Raw genomic sequence first — 19,642 nt, 5'->3', positions numbered from 1 at the left:
TTTTGAAAGAAAGTGAAAATAGTGATCTATCTCTAACTTAGATTTAAATTTGTTAAACAAAGTTTAATAGACTGAATCCAGCAATGCATAAATAAATGTATGACTAAGTTGGATATTTTCCTCAGAATACAACATTAGATTGATATTAAGAATTTGATTAATGTAATCAAATATATCAATAACTTAAAACTCAATGATTTTTATATCTGTGAATACTAAGTATGGGTGCAAATTTAACATTCATTTTAAAAAATCTTAGCAAACTAGCCATTGAAGAAAATTTCTTTACAATTAAAGGGCATCTTTGAAAAAGTTACAGCAAATAACATAATATATAGTGAAATGTTGAAAGTTTCCTTTTAAGATTAGGGACATGGAAAAAATTATATCTAGGCACTAATGTAAAGAAGTGAATGCACTGAATGCATAATGTATTCAAAGAGAGAGAGAGAGAGGAAAAAAAACTGTCAATTTATACTCCTGAACTCAGCTAAAATTTTATTCAAGAAAAAGTAATATGATCTCATAGGAAAGGACTGAAAAACAATGGTGAGCAAAGAGACTGAAAAAAATGAGAACACATCTACATAAATATTGACTACACAAAGTAACAATAATTGGATTATAAGCATTAATTATAAACTTTCATTTTAGTGGCAAGAAATAAGAGAAGTCTAGCTCACTTATGTCCTAGAAACTTTATCCCTTAACAGAGAAGATTTGGCCATTGCAAGTTAAATAAGTTTGACGTCTTCTCTTTCACCTCTTCTACTTTATGCACTTCAAGATTGATAGTGGCAGAAATTGAGTAATAGGCATGGGAAGAAATATGTCTCATATGCACAGTCAATGAATGAAGTAGCAAGCTTCATGGGACTCTTCAATAGAACAAACACATTAAGAAGTATTAAAGCCAAGGAATAAGAAGAAATCAAGAGAGAGAAGAATTGTTAATACCTACTTAAGGGAAGGCCCATAGAGGAGAAAAGAATAAAAAGAAGGAAGAAACTATTTAAAATACATGAAAGAAAAATGATCCAGAATGAAAATAAAAAGATTCCCCTCCTGAATAGTGGATTAAGTTTCCAGAAGACCAGCCATCCTGTAGGTAACAACTATACACTGTGGAAAGAATGCAATAACTAACTTTCTGAGGAGTGAACAAAGACAGGTAAATTTTTGAGGGGAACTGAAGTAATCATCACAGGTGAGTTCATCATCTTGTAGCTTTGGCCTGATAGTTACCCATGGTTGTGCCCTGACATTGGGTGGCTAAAGCAATAGTAGAAAAATGCCATATTTCTAGACTTAAAAAGGCAGATCCTGAGGTGGTCAAAGCTGCCAAAAACCGAAGGAAGAAGAATCCCAGAGGGAAGAAAATCAGAGGAGCCTATGTCTCTTTTTGTTACCTGACCCATAAATACATGGGGCACCCTACAAATAGCACAGATAAGGGAAGAGTGAAATGATCTAAGGTGTTAACTGCTGCCTACAGTACATGAAAAAATGTTTCCAGTTTGATTCTAACAAATTTAGTTGTCTGAAAACAAAAAAATTAAAATACTCTTTGGAGGAATATAACAGAATGCAGAGACTCTACAACAGGGGTCAGCAAACTTTTTTCTGTAAAGCACCAAACAGTATATATCATAGGCTTGTGGGCCATATGGTCTCTGTTGAAACTATTCAAAAATGGCATTGTAACTTGAACACAGCCACAGAGAATATGTTAACAAATGAGTATAACTGTGTTCCAGTAAAACTTTATTTACAAAAGCATGTAGCCAGTCCTTAGACCATAGTTTGCTGATCCTTGCTGTACAACATGATGTTAACAAATGAGTATAACTGTGTTCCAGTAAAACTTTATTTACAAAAGCATGTAGCCAGTCTTTAGACCATAGTTTGCTGATCCTTGCTGTACGACATGACGTAACAATTTCAAGTATACACTTCAAAACTGTTGATTTATGAAGAACCATCAGAATGTGAACCTTTTTAAACAAAAAAAGAAAATAAATAATTCAACCCTTAGATGACACATATGTTGCAATTTTCATAAAATTTCAAACTGGTGTATGAATGTACTCAATGAGGTAAATGGAATTGGTTTGTAATGAATAAAAAGATACCACAAGAAAGAAATAAAAAGGAACTAAATGTAAATTTTCCCTTTAGATGTGAAAAATACACTAGATGAAATAAAAAATTCACTGGATGAAGTTAATAGCAGAATGGAAATGAGAGAGGAAAGATTCAGTAAACTTGAAAATAAGTCAAGGGAAATTATCTAATCTGAAGGAGAGAGAGGAAATACTAAAAATATGAAAGAACTTCAGAAACTCGTGAAATTATATCAAATGGTTGACTGTGTATAACTGTATTCTCAGAATGCGAAAGGCAGAAGTGGAGACGTAGAAAAGTATTTAAAAAAATGATCACTAAAAATTTCTGCCCAAATTTGGTAAAAGACACAAATTTACAAAGTTAAGAAGTTCAACAAATCCTGCTGTGGCTTGGACGTCCCCTCAAACTCATGTTGGTACTTAACCTCCAATATGGTGGTAGAAAGTCAGCCTAAGGAGATGATTGGATCTCAAGGACTGCCCTCATGAATGGATTGAACCTTTCATGGAGTAACGAGTCGATGGCTTAATGGTTAGTCACGGATGTGGTTCTGATGGCTTTATAAGGAGAGCAAGTGAGAAGGTTAGCTCTTGAGCTCTTGCCATCCTTGCCATGTGAAACCCTGAGTTGCCATAGGAGAGAGTTCCCACCCAGAAAAAGGCTCTCGTCAGATGCACCTCCTGGACTGTGGATTTCCCAGCCTCCTAAAGTGTAAGAAATAAATTTCACTTTCTTATAAATTACCCAGTTTCAGGTGTTCTGTTATAAGGAACAGAAAAAGGACCAATACAAGCCCCAATGGGACAAATATGCAGAAAGGTATAACTAGACATGTGACAGTCAAACTTCTGAAAACCAATGATAGAGTATCTTGTACACAGAGAAAAACAACAGATTATTTACATGGAAATGACAATTCAAAGACTGTACATTTCTCATCATAAACTGTGAAGAAGAGAAGACAGAGGAACATCTTTGAAATATCCGTGCTCGTTCATTTATGTATTACCTATGGCTGATTTGAGTTGGAACAGCAGATTTGAGGTGCAACAGAAGCTGTATTGCCAACAAGCCTAATATATAAGGATACATCAAAAAGTTTATGGGAAGATTAATGTTACCTTTTAATTCTATTTCTCCATGAATTTTTTTTTTTCCTTTTTTTGTCTTTTTTCGTGACTGGCAACGGATCGCAACCCTCAGTGTCGCACCCGTACTGGACCGGGACCGGCAATGGGATCGCAACCCTTGGTGTTGCGCCCGCACCTCGCTCAGCCAGTGAGCGGCCGGTCTGTATGTGGGATCTGAACCCTCGGCGGGAGCGCCACCACGCTCCCAAGCGGCGCACTGTAGCGGTGCGCCACCGGGCTGGCCCTTTCCATGAACTTTTTGAAATACCCTTGTATTTACTGTCTAGGCCTTTAAGTAAAAGTTTATGATCCCAGACCTAGAACCATACCAGATGTCTAAGACAGGCAACGAGATAGCTAAAGATGTAATATATAAATTAAAATAGAATCCTAAAATGCATTCAAATAATATTTTAAAAAGAAAGAAATACAAAAAAAGAAAGCAGGAAAGGAGGTCAGGGGAAATACAGAGTTAAAATAGAAAGCATAATGTAAAATGCCAGACCTAAATCCAAACATGTCAATGATTAAGCATGAATGGGCTAAATATCCCAATTAAAAAGTCACAATTATCAGAATAAATAAAAAACAAGACTTAACTATACGCTTACTACAAGAAACTCACATTAAATATAAGCAAATAGATAAATTTAAAGTAAATGAAAATAAAAAGTTACACTACGCAAAAAGTAAGCACACAAAATCAGATTAATATCAGATATAATAAACTTTAGTATAGAGGGTGGGTGCCACCAGTGATAAAGAGGAACTTTCCATAATAAAAAAGGCTCAACTTATTAGAAAGACATATCAATAATAACTGTATCAGTGTCTAACAACAGAGCTTTAAAAGGTAAGAATCAAAATCTGAAATAATTAAAGAGTAGACAATTAATAGAACCATATAAAGGTATTTATATGCCCAATTTTATCAATTAATAGAACATTTTGACAAATAATCAGTAAAATCAGATGATCTGAGCAACTCAATTAAGCATCTCAACTTAATTAATATTCATAGAATACTAACCCTAACAATTGCAGATATACACTTTGTCTAATGCATATGGTACATCCACCTGGGCAAATTATAAATGAGTCTCAATAACTTTAAAAATATAAAATCATACAGAGTATATTTTTGAATCTAGGGGTGGAAAGTTTGGATCATATAGTAGGTCAATGTTCGAGTGTTTAAAAAAAGCACCTAAAATTTTTTTGAAGTGTTGTTCCATTTTACATTTCTAGCAGCGTTGTATGTGAACTCCAGTTGCTCTATATCATCAGCAATAATTTAGTACTTTCAATCCTTTTAACTTCAGCCATTTTAATGGGTATGTAAACATAGCTCTTTATAGGTTAAATTTGAATTTCTTGATGCAATGTTAACAATATTGAGCATCTTTTTAAGGAGCTTGTTGGCTATTTGTGTATATTCATTTCTAAATTATCTGTTCAAATGTCTTGCCTACTATATTGGATTGCTTAGTCTTTTGTTGTTATTTATATATTCTGGACATCAGTCCTTTATCAAATATACACATTATAAATATTTTCTCCCGTTCTATAGTTTGCCTTTTCATTTTTTTAATAGTTTTCCTAAGAGAAAATCATTTTGTTGATAAATTGCAAACTATAATTTTCTTCGTTTTATTTTTTAATGGTTCATACTTCTGATGTCCTATCAAAGAAATATTTCCTCTATATTTTCCTGAGGTTTTATAGTTTTGTAGATTTCACATTTCATACACTTAGAATATAATTATGTTAATACATTTAGAATTAATTGTGGTATTTGATATGAGGTGATTTTTTTAAAAGATGAAAATCCAGTTGTCCCAGAATAATTTGTAGAAATGCTTTCATTTACACATTGAATTGCCCTGTCACTTTTGTTGAAAATCAGTTCTACACATATGTGAGTCAATAACTGGGCTCTATTGTGTTCCATTGATGAGTTAAGTCTCTACTTTTGCCACCACCACATTGTCTTCATTCCTGCAGTTCTACAATAAGTCTTAAATCACGTAGTGTGTGTCCTCCAATTTTCCCATGTTAAGCCTTTTTACGTGTAAATTTCTGTTGCCCTTAGATTTTCACAATGCCAAATTACAGAGACTCAGCTTTCTAGAATTCTTCATAAGGTACCCTATCGGATCAAATGAGAGGTTATAGAAAGTCCTACATATTTTGATGAATCAAGTAGATATAGGAGAAATCTAAAACTGAAACTTTCCATGACAATGTTTTAAGTCATCGTATGATTCAATCATATTAGAAAGTTTTCTACACATTTAATATGTATGCGATTCACAATGTGCCTAGTCCAAAAACAAAAGCAAGACCTTAAGGTCTTCAATTTTACCACACTTTCTTCTTAAAAAAAGTTACTCTTGGAGAGCCACTTCTTATTGCTTCTAGGGAAACATCCTTCCATACCTCAATATTCTCAGCCAGGCTAAGTAACTTCAGGAAGCTATTACAATGACTCGATACAGCTGGAGCTGGCTCAGCCACAGATGCTAGATGGCCTGAAGGCACCAATGCTTAGAAGTTGGAAACAAGGCCACACAAGAAGTTGGTCACTAATTCTGCAAATGAATGCAGAAGAGTGAGCTATTATTATTGCTGGGGGTCAAGATGTTTCACAAGGATTGCTACATCTGTGTCTTCACACATTTTGCAGATGAAAGTTGTTATCCTAAGGGTAAATTTATTTAATTAATTATATCAGCATTATGCGATGTTGGTATCTCTAGTGCTAGTGTTTAAATATCTCTTTACGAGTATGGAAGAGAAATACCTAATTCAGATGCTATGGACCAATTGCTACTGTCAGATTAAGAATTATATTGTTTCTAATATTCTACTAGAAACATACATGTTTAAGGTTGCTGTGAAACCTCGCTCCATGAAACTTGATATTTACTTACAACTGATTGGAAATGGGATGGTCATAAAGATATCTGATTAAATCATGTATAAGCTACCTGCCCTTACAAGTTGGCTTTTATGTAGTCATTGAATTGATATTCTACAATATTTAATACTAGAACATAATATTGAATTAATATCATATTATCTTGATATATATCTGAGAATCAAGTATTTATATGAGTCAAAATTTAGAATCATAACTCCATCATTCAATTGATTCACTATCCATTCAATAAATACTTACTGAGCATGAACAGAGGTAAAAAGAGCTGACAACTCCTCTGATGTTACTGAGTTTACCTTCTAGGAGATTTGTACAGAACTTAAATGACAGATTGGCAGGTATGGTGACATATCGTACATACCCAACTATTTCACCTTGCACTTTTAAGTTATACCTCCTGACACTTATTATGTATGCAGGAATTTCCAGATAGCTCCAAATAATAGTGTGTCAAGCCCTTTAGGGGGAAAAACAAACAAACAAAAAAAACATTGATCATATCTTCTTAGTCTTCGTTTTATTTCACTTGCCTTCAGCTTTTGACGCAGCCGATCACTCTCTCTTTGAAAACATCCTCACTTAGCCTCCAGGATCTTAATTTGTCTTGGTCCAATTTCTATCTCAACAGATTTCTTCAGAGTTTTGTCACTTTCTCCTCATCTTCCTAAAGTCTAGATATTGTAGTGACCTAGGTCTCAGTCCTTGCACCTTTTCTCTCTTTTAACTCACTTCCTAGTGTTATTATTTAGTGTCATGTCTTCAATATCATCTACTTGTTCATAACTTCCAAATATATACCTATCCTGGACCTGCTTACATCTCTACGTGGGTGTCTAATAGGCATCTCAAACTTAAAACTTGACCAAGACCGAATATCGGGGCATTTTTCTTTGTTTCTTCTTGCTATGTTACTGCCAAGATAAGTGCATGGTTTTTGCTCTTTCACCTCCCTTAGATCTCCAAGCAAATGTCGCTTTCTCTAGAAGGCCTTCCCAGGTCACCCTATATAAAATAGCACCGTATCTCCCCATCCCCCAGTTTATATTTCTCCGTAACAATTATACATAACACATATGTGTATACTTATTGTCTGTTTCCTCTGTCTAAAATGTAAGTTCCATCAGGGTGGGGTCTTTGTTTCATGCTGATTAGTGCATAAGACAGTGCCTGGCAAGTAGTTGCATCTCAGTAAGTATTTGTCAAATCAATCAGTAAATCTGTGAATAATCTCTTCTAAGGCTCTATCTAGTTCCTACACTTTGCATGTTGTAGTAATTTGGGGTTGGAATATAAAATCTGAGAGGAAAAAAGAACATTTCTGGATACCTAAAACCTAAAACTAAACTTTATTTGCAAAATGTCTAGTTTAAAACAAGGTAACATCCTAGGATATTGAGTATTGAGAAACATGGGTTTAAAAAACAAAAACAAAACAATAAACTGTTCCATTTTCAGAGATTAAAAAAAAAAATCTGTGCAGGTGGGTTAGTAAGAAATAACCATATAAACAGAGCAAATAGCCTAGACAAATAAAATAAATCAATTAAGATACTTTTTAACCTTGATGGTATAGGTGTTACAGAAGACAAAAGGAATTTAGATTAAACACAGGATCTGATCTAAGGATATTTGCATATAGAAGATAATATGTTAAAAAGTTTGGGTTTCCTAAGAGACAGTAGAGCACAGCAATTACACATGTATTCTATTCTTTGGATTTAGACATATCTGAGCTTGCATCTAAGACTCCCTCTCATTAGGTGTAGGAACTTGGACCTGTTAACTTCTCCAGGCTTCAAATTGCTGATCTGTAAAACAGGGTTGGATAATAACTATGGCATATAATCGTTATAAGAATCAAATTAGATCATAAACATAAATAATTTAACATACTACATGGCAGATATTTAGAGTTCAAAATATTGTGCAATGGTGCTAGTAAAATTTAACTAACTGCAATGTATCATTAAAATAATTTCTAAAAGCTTTTAAAAATAGTATTTATGAAAAGTAATCTAAAATTTACCAAAACCATGGTTATCGTTGATCATCTGAGTTTTTCTAATGCTTGGGGTGCTTTATAAAAGATGAACATTTTCCATTTAACAGCTCCAGCAATTCTCCACACCATATAAATGAAACCTTCTCCTACATAATACTCCTACAATGGTAAACATAGACAGCCAACTTTGCTGTCCAAAGCAGTGTTAATTTCAGCATGTAAAAATGTCTGCTCACAAGCCCACCTTACATACCTCAAAAAATTCACTTTACCATTAAGATTTAAGAAAGAAGACTGTGTCCAAACTTTTGACTGTCTAAAGACCTGGAGGTGAGAGCAGAGTGAAGGAGATTAGAAGATGACATTACAGCGGTATCAGGAACAGATCTTACAGAACCAAAGCTGGCTACTGTCATCATTATCAGACAAGCTGCTGAGTTCCAAGGATCCATGGCCGTGCCATATGTAAATCCTTGAGGATCGGGTCACAATCACATACCTACACCAGGTCCTTTGGAGCTCCACCATTACCAGATGAGTTTTATCCTCTATACAGCCTTTCACCCGTCACATTTGATGCAGCTCCTACTCCTTCATACATTCACTCACTTTAATTCTAAATCAAACATTCACTGAGTCCCTATTCTGTTGTTTCAGCCACTGGGCTAGATGCGGAGGAAATGCACTCTGCCCTCAGGGAGCTTATACACTAGTGTGTGAGATTGATAAGCCAATAATAAACAAATGCACAACTCTTTTGATAAGAACTACAAAGCAGAGAAAGCATAAAACATTCCATAACGTTGTATGTTCTTTTCCTTAAGAGGGATTTTAATTATGCTGCCAGTTACTTAAAACAGTTTTATCTTCAAGAAAGCCAAATTCCTTTGAGGCAATCACAGAAACTTTGGCAGGGTGAAATACAGCTACGTTTCAGGGATATTCAACCAATTTACTTTCATATGGCTATTGGTTTATTTATGAAGTACTGTGTGTGTGTGTGTGTGTGTGTGTGTGTGTGTGTTGGAAGGAGGTGGGAGGAGAAGGGCAGACAGGGACAGGCAGCAGGAAGAAAGAAGAAAAGAAAGAAGAAAGGGTAAATAGAGCTAAAATTCTTACACCTAGAAGGCCATTGTGCTTCATCCTTTAGATTTTATAGACACAATACAACTGTCCTCTCCGAGTAATTATTCACCATTTGAATACTAATATACAGGCAATGCTTAGTTTACCATTATACATGTACCCTTTTCCTCTAGTTTACTTAGAAATGCATTCTCTACTTTAATTCATAAAAAACATATTTTATTTATTTTTTATTATTATGAAAATTCATGAGATGCAAATTACCAGAAATAGTTTTAAAAATTTATTTTCAGGGTTGAAAGATATAGCTCCTGCTCCACAATTACATGTTCATACATCGTTTTTATTGCATTTACCCCTAATAACCATGTAAGAAAGTACAAGATTTTAAATAGAAACATTGAACTAACATAATACAAATACTTCCCTGACTTCGGTGTAATTTTCGAAGTACAAAAAATTTGGTCTTTCCTTACTGACTTTTATTAAATGCCCATGACTTATTTCTATCGTTTCTAAAGCCCAAGGGGAAAAAATGTACAAACCTTTTCTTAGAAAATCCTTCTTTCACGTATTGGGGTGCTTTTGACCCACAAACTCTAAAATGAAGTCAGCTTTCCCTCCTGCAATTAGTACTTCTGAACAATGAATGTGAACACTTAAAAAATCCCACCTGGACACAATGCTTACCTGCATCTCTTGACAAAAAGAAGCCAATGGCCCAAAGAGAATCTGACACTGCTCGTCAGCAGTGTATGTCATGCCTGGCAGCTTGGAAGGAACCATCACAGAATTGACACTCTGGGGATTTGTCTGTAGCAAGCAGTTACTGGCCTTTGACCTGGCAATATGCAGATATGTATAAAACTTTGAATTTAATGTAAAAAATTACTATGGTTAGTTAGCATAGCAACAACAAGCATTTTTATAATACTAAAAATATGTTTTTACTTTTATTTATAAGCTCTTTTATTGAATGCTCATAGAAATTATCCCATATATGAAAATAATTTATTTATAATTCTTTAAGATAATCCTCATAAATAATAAGTTCAAGTTAACAGAATTCTTTGATTTATAAAGCCCTTTCATATGGATTAACTCAGCTAATATTCATAACCCTGTGGGGTGGGTATTCTTTTATGCATTTATAAGATGTAGAAGCTCAGACTCAGGTAGTCACTTGCCCAAAAGTATGTGTGAAGATAAGAAATAAGCTATACTTGGGAATTTAAAGAACGCATAGAAAGCATTCTCAGCTGAGTATTAATAGTACATATATTTTTTGTATTTAACATTATAATACACTTCCTTTAGTAAAGTGACATTTAATTTGATTAGAGTCCAGATGCATGTGAAGGCAGCCACACAAACTCTTGCATTTTCCTTAGGAACTCATTAGGGCCTACTGAAGGGCTACCGATACAGCTACTGATGGTGTGTTCAAAATATTGCATGATCTGAGTGCTCTTCTCTAGACTATGATGACAAAGAGCATACAAAGAATATATTGCACAGCATATATTTCAGAACTGAGTTATGGTACTGTAATAAACATTGTGTTTTTGTAGATTTTATATCCATTTAATAGAATAAATAGGCTTGCCCATTTAAAGTGTATGAAAAAATGAGTAATGCTCATCTGTCTAGTGAAATGAGCTAGCTAGGTGTTGCTATATTTCTTTAGACTTCTTTCAGATACCTTAACCATTTCTCTAACCACTTTGCATATTACCTACTGTTTCAGCTGCTCCTTCTATTATCAAAGAAACAAGGTCTTTAAAAGGAAACTGGAAAAATAGTAATATTTTTCATTTCTTTTTCCAACCAGACAGAGGCCAATTGTTACTGCCCTTAAAGGTGGAAAACAAGAGCACCAAGGACTGTTACAATGGTGCAAACTATTTGTTAATGAAAAAATATTTGGAGTGTAGAAGTATCATAATGAAAAGTTGAAGAGTTTGTTAAAGAGACTCTTTGTGATAATGACAGATGTGCTGAGTGATAAGCAATGAGAACATTCCCACTGGGAAACATTGAAGAGGCAATTAAATGTTTTGACAGTTTTTATCATTATAACAATTTTTCAATCTTACAAATCATCTTGCCACATGAAAAATGTAAAAACTGAAAAGCAGATGAGTTAAATAACTTGTCTCAATCTATGCCATGAGTCAATAAAGAGCCAGGCTTAGAATGGAGTGCCTTGATTTCTACTCTGGCCACCTTTCCACCCTGCCACGCTGCTTTCCCTGGTTGGTAAAGAAAGCAGGCACACATAAACATTCACAATGCAACAATAATAAGTGACCTCAGTACCTGAGAAATCTTTCCAAATCTTCCTTGCTACATCGAGACCATGAAACATCACCAAGATTTTGTCCTTTAATCCATTCACCAGACATGATATGAAGACCATCAGCACATGATGGGTGGTCATTGTCATGATTAATGCCCATGCTGATTCAGAATATAATTAAAATTTTAAAAGCACATTAACTAAATGTTACTTTTCAACTTTTCATAACTGCAATGAAGTAACAATTAAAAATACTTAAAACAAGGGAAAATTCTTTTTTTTTTTTCCAGGAGAATGCTTTTTTTTTTAACTGAAACATAATTGATTACATATATTTGTGGCATAAGAGTTGAATATCAATACCTGTGTACAATGTGTGATGATCAATTCAAGAAAATTTGTTTTAAAAAAATTAGTGTCAAAATAAAATTAGATTTCAGATCATTTATTTTTTATCTTTTGTTATCAAGATTTAAGGTCAACATTTTTATTTAATAAAAAACATTTCCCCAACGAATCTACAAAATGACATGGTTAGGTCACCTAAACCAAAATGATCTATAGATACATGTCCTTTGCATAGAATATGTATGAAACATAGAGTAAATTTCTATTTAACACACTAGATTCTTGCTCTTGCCTGAATCAAATTTTTGTCAAAGTCTGAAACCGCATTAAACTATTAATCTACTACTGCGTCTTCCCTATCTACTCCTTCCAGCCACCTCATAAAACACAAATTGTCCCCGGGAAACTTTTCACATCCTTGGCCATCTTTATCTTTTCTAGTGAATCCTGAAATCTGTTGAAACTCTATTCTAAAAATCTGACTTATTTCCAAAAGGATATTCTAGAAACATCTTAAATTCAACATATCTAAAGACTGCCCTCCTTACTTTCTCTTTCAAACCTCTATTTACAGTATTCTCTTTCTCTCTTCTTCTCTTTTTTATACTTTCTCTAGCACTAAGTCTGCCAGATAAAAATCTTCAGGTCATCACTTATTCCTTCCTTTCCCAAATTATTACCCAGCCTATTTTATTATGGGCAAGCTCTGCCAATTCTACTTTCTAAATGTTTTTCTCAACTGTCATCTCCTTTCTATTCCTATTGTTATTTAAAGAGGATTATATAATATTCTTACCAAACGGAGAGTCTGAATGGATACTTATGGTATTCTAACCGGGTTCTGTGCCTCTCGTATTTATTAACATTCCCCTGTCCCCTCAACTTTCCCTGCCCCAGTGAGATCTATTTAAAACACCAGCTGACTCTGCCATCCCTCTGCTTTGTCATGACCCTGATGGCAATTTCCAGCTCTTTTAAGAAGATACACCGTCCTTTATCTTCTTCCATGTCATTTATTGCATTTTCTGTTCAGCAATATGAAATGACTTAGTTTTCCAAACATTACGTTTCTTATTTTCTTGCAACTAATTGTTATTTAGTATATTGTATGTATTATATACCATATAAGGGGCTTTATAAGTTAAACAAACTTATGGGGTAGAAATGATTATAACCCCCATTTTGCGGATGAGACGGTTATACAATGGGAAATTAGAAAGTAGTAATGTCTGAACCAAGGTGGCTGGCTCTAAAACTCACGTGACTAGCCATTACACATGGGGCATCTGTGATTCCACTCCCCACCCCCCACCCTGTTGAAGGTGCCTTTCCTTTAGCTTCTTTGCCTGGACCAATTCTACTTAATCTTCAAGATAAATGCAGATTACTTCTGGCAGGTCTTCTTTCACTAACCTCTACCTCACCTAGTTGTACCTCCTATTTTTCTCACCATAGGGTTCCGTTAATAACATTGTTACAGTGTTTTCTACATTGCATTACACATTTTTACTTTTGGTTAACTCTCCAAATTCTGTAGGACAAGGATTTTTTCATCTAAGAATCTGGCATAAAGCAATTACAATCTGTAACCCATGTTGTAATCTGAATCAAGCCATCATACAGAATCACTTTCATTTCAGAAAAAATTTCATGTACAGTCATGTTGCATGACGTTTTCAGTCAATGATGGACCTTGTATCTGACGGTGGCCCCACATTATTATAATAAAGCTGAAAATTCTTATCACCTAGTGATGTTGTAGCCTTTCTAACATCGTAGCGCAATACATTACTCACATGTTTGTGGTGATGCTGATGTAAACAAGCCTACTGCAAAGTGTGCTGAGGAGGAGTCTAGCTTACCCACAGGGTGCCCCTCCCAAAAGGTAGTCCAGAACTTTAAGATAGAAAGCCAAGCATTTGACACATTAAGTCTGACCCCATGTAAATGGGTTATGGCCTAATTTAGAATTGTTGCATTTTTTATTGATTCCCATCCATCCCAATAGCAAAATAATAGTTAACAAAAGTTAGCTAACACTTACTGAGTGCTTGCTGAGTACCAGGCACAATCCTGACCTGTAATTTAATTCTTATAACTTTGTGGGGGTGGTATTATTCTAATCTCCATTTAACAGATGAAGAAAGCGAGGCACAGAGAGACTTAGTTACAATTAGAGGACCCACGCTCATGCAACTAGTGGCCAGTGTAGATAGTAGCAAACCTCACTGCTGTTCTCTTTCATAATACTCTTTCACGCAATGACAAAATTGTCTAATGAAACATTTCTCAGAACCTATTCCCATTATTAAGCAATGCACGAGTGTAATCTCCTATGAATTCTCATGATATGCCACTAAAATCATTATTCATGAATGAGAGTTAACACTGAAGAAGAAGAAAAAAGAAGTTCTTTTTGTACATGCTAAGTCTGAGATGATGGCAGGATGGTCCAGTGTTCTCTTTTCTCCTCCCTTTATGGTCTAGATAATAAGTAAAATTGTCTTTCATAATGAAAAATTTACAAGAGTATCTATGTCGTATTTTAAAACACTAATAAAAGAATTTTTATAGAAGTTGCTACAGGAAATCACAAGTAAGCTATCTATGTTTTCTCAAGTAGAAATAAAAATTTTCAACACTATCAAGCTATACTCTATTAAGAAAAATTAAAAATTTGAGTCAAAATTGTTATGATCAAATATGTTTTTGAAAGACAAAAATGGTATGGAAGAAACAAAGAAATTCAATCCATATTAATAAATTAACAGTAATTATATCACTATGTCTGCTAAGTTTGACTATGAAAATTCTGGTCTCAAAACTAAAAATACATTATTGAATATCGCTTTTCAGTTTCAGCGTAGGAAAACTTCACTGTGGAATCATATTTCTCTTTTCTATTCTAAAAAATATCTTCAAATAGGATCTGCATCAACACACATTAATGGAATAATTGACAGAGAAAATAGAAAGCAAATGTCTCACACTTTGAAGGTAAAGAGGAAAAGAGATTACATGGAATAGTTATGAACCAATTCAACTGAGAGAATACCAAGGTGTAGGGTGAAAATACACTGCAGTTACTGAGAGATTTAATCTCTCTATCTTCCCCTCATTCATGTCACCAGAGGCACGTTAAATAATAATAAATAAATAAATAAATGTGCCTCAGTCTCCTCATCTCTTAAACTTTCCTGCCTGATTTGTTGCGAGGACTGCATGAGAATGATGTAAAGTTCCCGCACAGTTCCTGAAATATAGTAGGAATCCATAATAATTCCTTACAGCGGGGCATTAAATTAGAGAAACTATCATACCACTCTAATTTGTCAAAAGACACATAGAGATAAACTTATCATTAAAGGTAATTGGCTGTATTTGCTTTCTTTGGTGTAAATGTGGATGTAAGAAAAAACATGAAAATAGTAAAGGCAAGAATTTACTTTGCTTAGATGTTTAATTAAAATAAGAGATTGGAAAGACAGCACCATCTCACAAACTGATGAAAGGGCTCTGATGCAGCCCCTGTTGGCATCCCCGTCTCATCTCTCCCATGGATTCTGGCTGCAGCACACATCACTGGGGGACCCATTAATTAATGGCCACCCACTTGACATGTGGGACATCCGTGGTGGTGCAGTCTTTCCAATCATACACAAATGCTATTATTTTTGAAAGGCAAAAGGTCTTTTTGAGAATAATAAAACTTCCTAAATAACGTGTCCATTTGAGAAAAGGAGAGGAACAGCTTCCAAGATTTAGCAATTTGGACATTTTCCCAAAGTAGTGTAATATGATTTTCCAAATTTGGAAGATTACAACCTCTCATCCAGATGATCATTTTCCTTTTGGGATCCCGATCCTCATGTAAGAAATTAGCTTCAGCCATGGAGAGATCTGATGATTCGAGCATTGTTTACCATTAGTTACATTTTCCTAAAGCTGTTTAAGTCACAACAGAAAAGATTATCATTAAATTGGGATAAGGATTTTTTTTTTTAACCACACATCTGGAACTTGGTCCTGATTCTACATATTTGAAATAAAACAATTAATTGTGAACCTTTATCTGTGCCAGTCAGTATATTAATCATTTACAATGATGATATCATTTAATCCTCACAATATCCCCATCATGTTTCTATTATCATGACTTCTCTTTTACAGATGAGGAAGGTGGTGAGGTTAGTGGTGGAGCTATGACTCAGACCACGCAGTCTGATGCTAAACCAGACAAACCCCTAAACACCACACTATAGTGCTTCTCTTTCTGGATCAAAATTCTCCATTTCTGCAGATGATTTATTGTTTTCTGAATAATTCTAAATGCCTCTGGTCTTTTAGCAGAAACGCACCTTTATGTGTACAGCCCTGTAACCAAGTTGCATGCATTGTATGGAAAACATTCTCTAAGTAAAACATTAGCAACACCTCTTCTCACACTGTGCAATTAAACTACATTTTAATAATCTCAGTTTAAATTCATTTTGACAAAGAGCCTTGGGCAAATAAACTCTCCACTAACATTGTACATGGTTGTCAAGTCAACTGAAAAAATATTTTTATCTTATAAAACTTCTCAACTTGTTTAAAAGTCCCTGCCAGGAAGTTTTGTGATATCCTGCGGAAAGCTGGAGAAGCATTTGGAGTTTGAAGATGGTCCCTTTTGATGTTTAAAGAGTTAGAGAAGAGAACACTTATGAATTACATTTTCTGGATAATATGGAAAGGATCTGATTTGTAAACACTAATATTTTAAAAGAGTAGACTTTTTTTGTGCTCAATACATTAAACATTTTTCATGACATAATATTTCCCATTAAAAGCCTTATATTATGTGGAAAAACTAATAAAAGAAAAAAAACTATCACAATCTCTAACGGGAAGTGGATTATATTTCCACAAAATCATATTTAATTTCATATAATTCAGTGGGTATATCTGATTTGATGTAATTTCACTCCTGTGTGTTCATGGAGAAAAACTCAGATATTAAGAAATACAAGATATTTTTGTATTTCTTTTCATATTTTAAATGATTTAAATCATTTCAATTTGCACAAAACAATGTAATATATACTTCTATCAGCAAGTCAAAAGGCTATGTAAATCAAGTCAGCAACACAGTAAAAAATTAGAGGTTAAAAAAAGTAGAAGGACAAAAAAAGAGTTTCCTTTTGACTTTGCTGTGAATTATATAACAGGTTTATTTAGCAATTCAGCATGCACTTGTTGAGAACTCATTATATTCTGGGTACTGTGCTGAGCTGGAGTCATAAAGACGAATATAAACCAGTTCATTCCCTCAAAGAGATCATCATCTACTGGGATTGGAACACTCTATCCCTTGGCCTTATGTAGCCAATAGATGCCTGGATATTGTTAGTTCTATATTCCTTTAAGCTCTCCCACTCATCCCTACCTTTTTACCTCTACTGCTATGAACCAAGACAGGTGCTGATTCTCTTTACTTCTGTTTATTGTAGCATCTGCCTCACTAACCTCCTACTCCTCAACTCTTTGCCTCAGTAAACTATGCTTTAATGATGCTAGTTTCTTACGAATGTATTAACATGACAAAGCTAAATTCCTATGCAAAAGCTTTTAATTTTCCTTGGCAAACAGAGATACTGAAAATGTGAATAATGGACCACTTGCATCAGAATCACAGGACATGATGATTTAGGTTAGTTTAAACGAAGATTTGTGACCCTCCCTCCCCCCATGTATTAGTCTGTTTTCAGAATACCTGAAACTGGGTATTTATAAGAAAACAAAATTTATTTCTTAGTTTTGGAGGATGGGAAATCCTCAGTCCAGGGGCTCACCTGGTGAGGGCTTTCTTCTGGGTGGGAACTCTACAGGTACCACATGGCGAGAATGGCAAGAGCTCTTTAACTTGCTCTCCTTATAAAGCCACAAGTCTCACTCCTGTGACAACCCAGTAAACCATTAACCCATCAATCCATGAATGGATCAACCCGTTCACAAGGGCATAGTCCTCAAGATCCAATCACCTCTTAAATAGCCCCTCCCCAACACTGCCATAGTCTGTCTTCCCTTCCTCTTAACACTGTTACAATAGGGATCAAGCCTCAATGAGTTTGGAGAGACCTGACCAATTGAAAGAGAATATTTGGAAATAAGCCCTAAAAAACTGCATTTTAACATTTTCTAGATGATTTTTATTTACTAAAAATTCTGAGAACCAATATCTACAGGACAAAATCCACTCTTTATACCATTATTCAAACCATCTGTAAACTGACTTCAATCTAATTTTCACTGCTGCCCTAACCTTTGTTTAGTTCCTTTCCATCAGAATGTTTTCCCCTGCTAATCTTCATTTACAAATCCAACCCAAATTTTAAGACTTTCTTCTTCTTGAAGAACTTTTCAATATATTTTAGCCCATATTTCTCATGATCCTTAACTTCTGTGCCTTTCAATTATATCAGCCATATATTTGACATATCAGAACTGCCTTGTATTTCTGGTGAATTTTAAATACTATATATAAACTTATCACCACCTAGAATGTAAGCAGTCAGGGATGAAAAATTGCCATATTTTCTTTTTAATTCCATTAATTATTTAGTCCATTGTCTTATTAGATAAATGTCTACTGATTTTTCAAGTGTTATAGAATCATAGAAGCGATTAAATATTCCATTATTAGATGAAAAGTAGAAATTAACGTAGCTTCTTGTCAATTTAGAGAACTGCAAGTTTAAAAAGTTAACAAATCATCTGCTCAAGGAAGGTCACTTGCCTTATTCTAGGCCATACATTTGGCCAGATACATTAGAGAAATCAAACAGAAAGCCAATTCTTGCAAGGCCATTCATTCGCTGGGTGATTCTTCCCCCTCTTCCACTTATTCACTGTGACATCCAAAACTATGTTTGGAAAGAATGTGGTGTGGGAGAGATGCCACATCTAAACTGGCTGAAGTCCCACTATGATAACTAATTTGGACAAATGCCTATTACTTTAAATGGCATCATTGTCTAAATAAAGTATCGAATACAAAAGCTGTGTTTATGGTCTACAAAAGTATTCATAACAAGTAAAGTTTTTGCCAATCTGGTTTAGAACCTGTGAGAGGTATGAAATCATTCCAAGAAAGAACTGAGAGATGTAAGGACACTGGAGGTTGAAAATCTCCCTTTTCTCATTAAATCGCTCATAAAATAACTAGTATGGAGGTTTCCCAAACAACTACAGATAGATCTTCCATACGATCCAGTAATCCCACTTCTGGGTATATACACAGAGGAATGGAAATCATCGTGTCAAAGGAATACCTGCACTCCCATGTTCACTGCAGCTCTGTGTACAATAGCCAAGATATGGAACCAACCTAAATGTTCCTTGATGGATGATTCGATAAGGAAACTGTGGTATATATACACCATGGAATACTACTCTGCCATAAAAAAGAATGAAATTCTCCCTTTTGCAACAACATGGATGAGCTTGGAGAAACTTATGTTGAGTGAAATAAGCAAAGCACAGAGGGATAAATACTGCATGTGCTCACTCATAAGTGGGAGCAAAGAGAGACAGAAGGAAGGAAAGAAGGATCACAGTGGTGTGTTGGACTTGTACAGGGAGAGAACATATCTAGGGATACAAAGTGGAGTGGGGGAAAGGAGGATGGGGAGGGAGGTTAGGGATAATTGAGTGGGATAGACGTGGTACAA

General features: G+C 34.7%; 1 protein-coding gene across 1 annotated transcript in view; it reads right to left on the bottom strand.

The window, feature by feature from the left end:
* The window catches only part of ADAMTS19 (ADAM metallopeptidase with thrombospondin type 1 motif, 19), a gene marked incomplete at its 5' end in the record, with an annotated part of 206,929 nt that overhangs the window by 48,199 nt on the left and 139,088 nt on the right, over positions 1-19,642 (bottom strand). The window contains 2 exons of the mRNA XM_008585687.1: positions 9,977-10,127; positions 11,606-11,746. Coding sequence (XP_008583909.1) covers positions 9,977-10,127; positions 11,606-11,746 — 292 coding nt within the window. The remainder of the gene's footprint in view (positions 1-9,976; positions 10,128-11,605; positions 11,747-19,642) is intronic.

Source organism: Galeopterus variegatus, unplaced genomic scaffold (genome assembly GCF_000696425.1).
Source record: "Galeopterus variegatus unplaced genomic scaffold, G_variegatus-3.0.2 Scaffold3671, whole genome shotgun sequence".
Lineage (NCBI taxonomy): Eukaryota > Metazoa > Chordata > Mammalia > Dermoptera > Cynocephalidae > Galeopterus > Galeopterus variegatus.
This window is presented reverse-complemented; position numbering and strand designations above follow the sequence as displayed.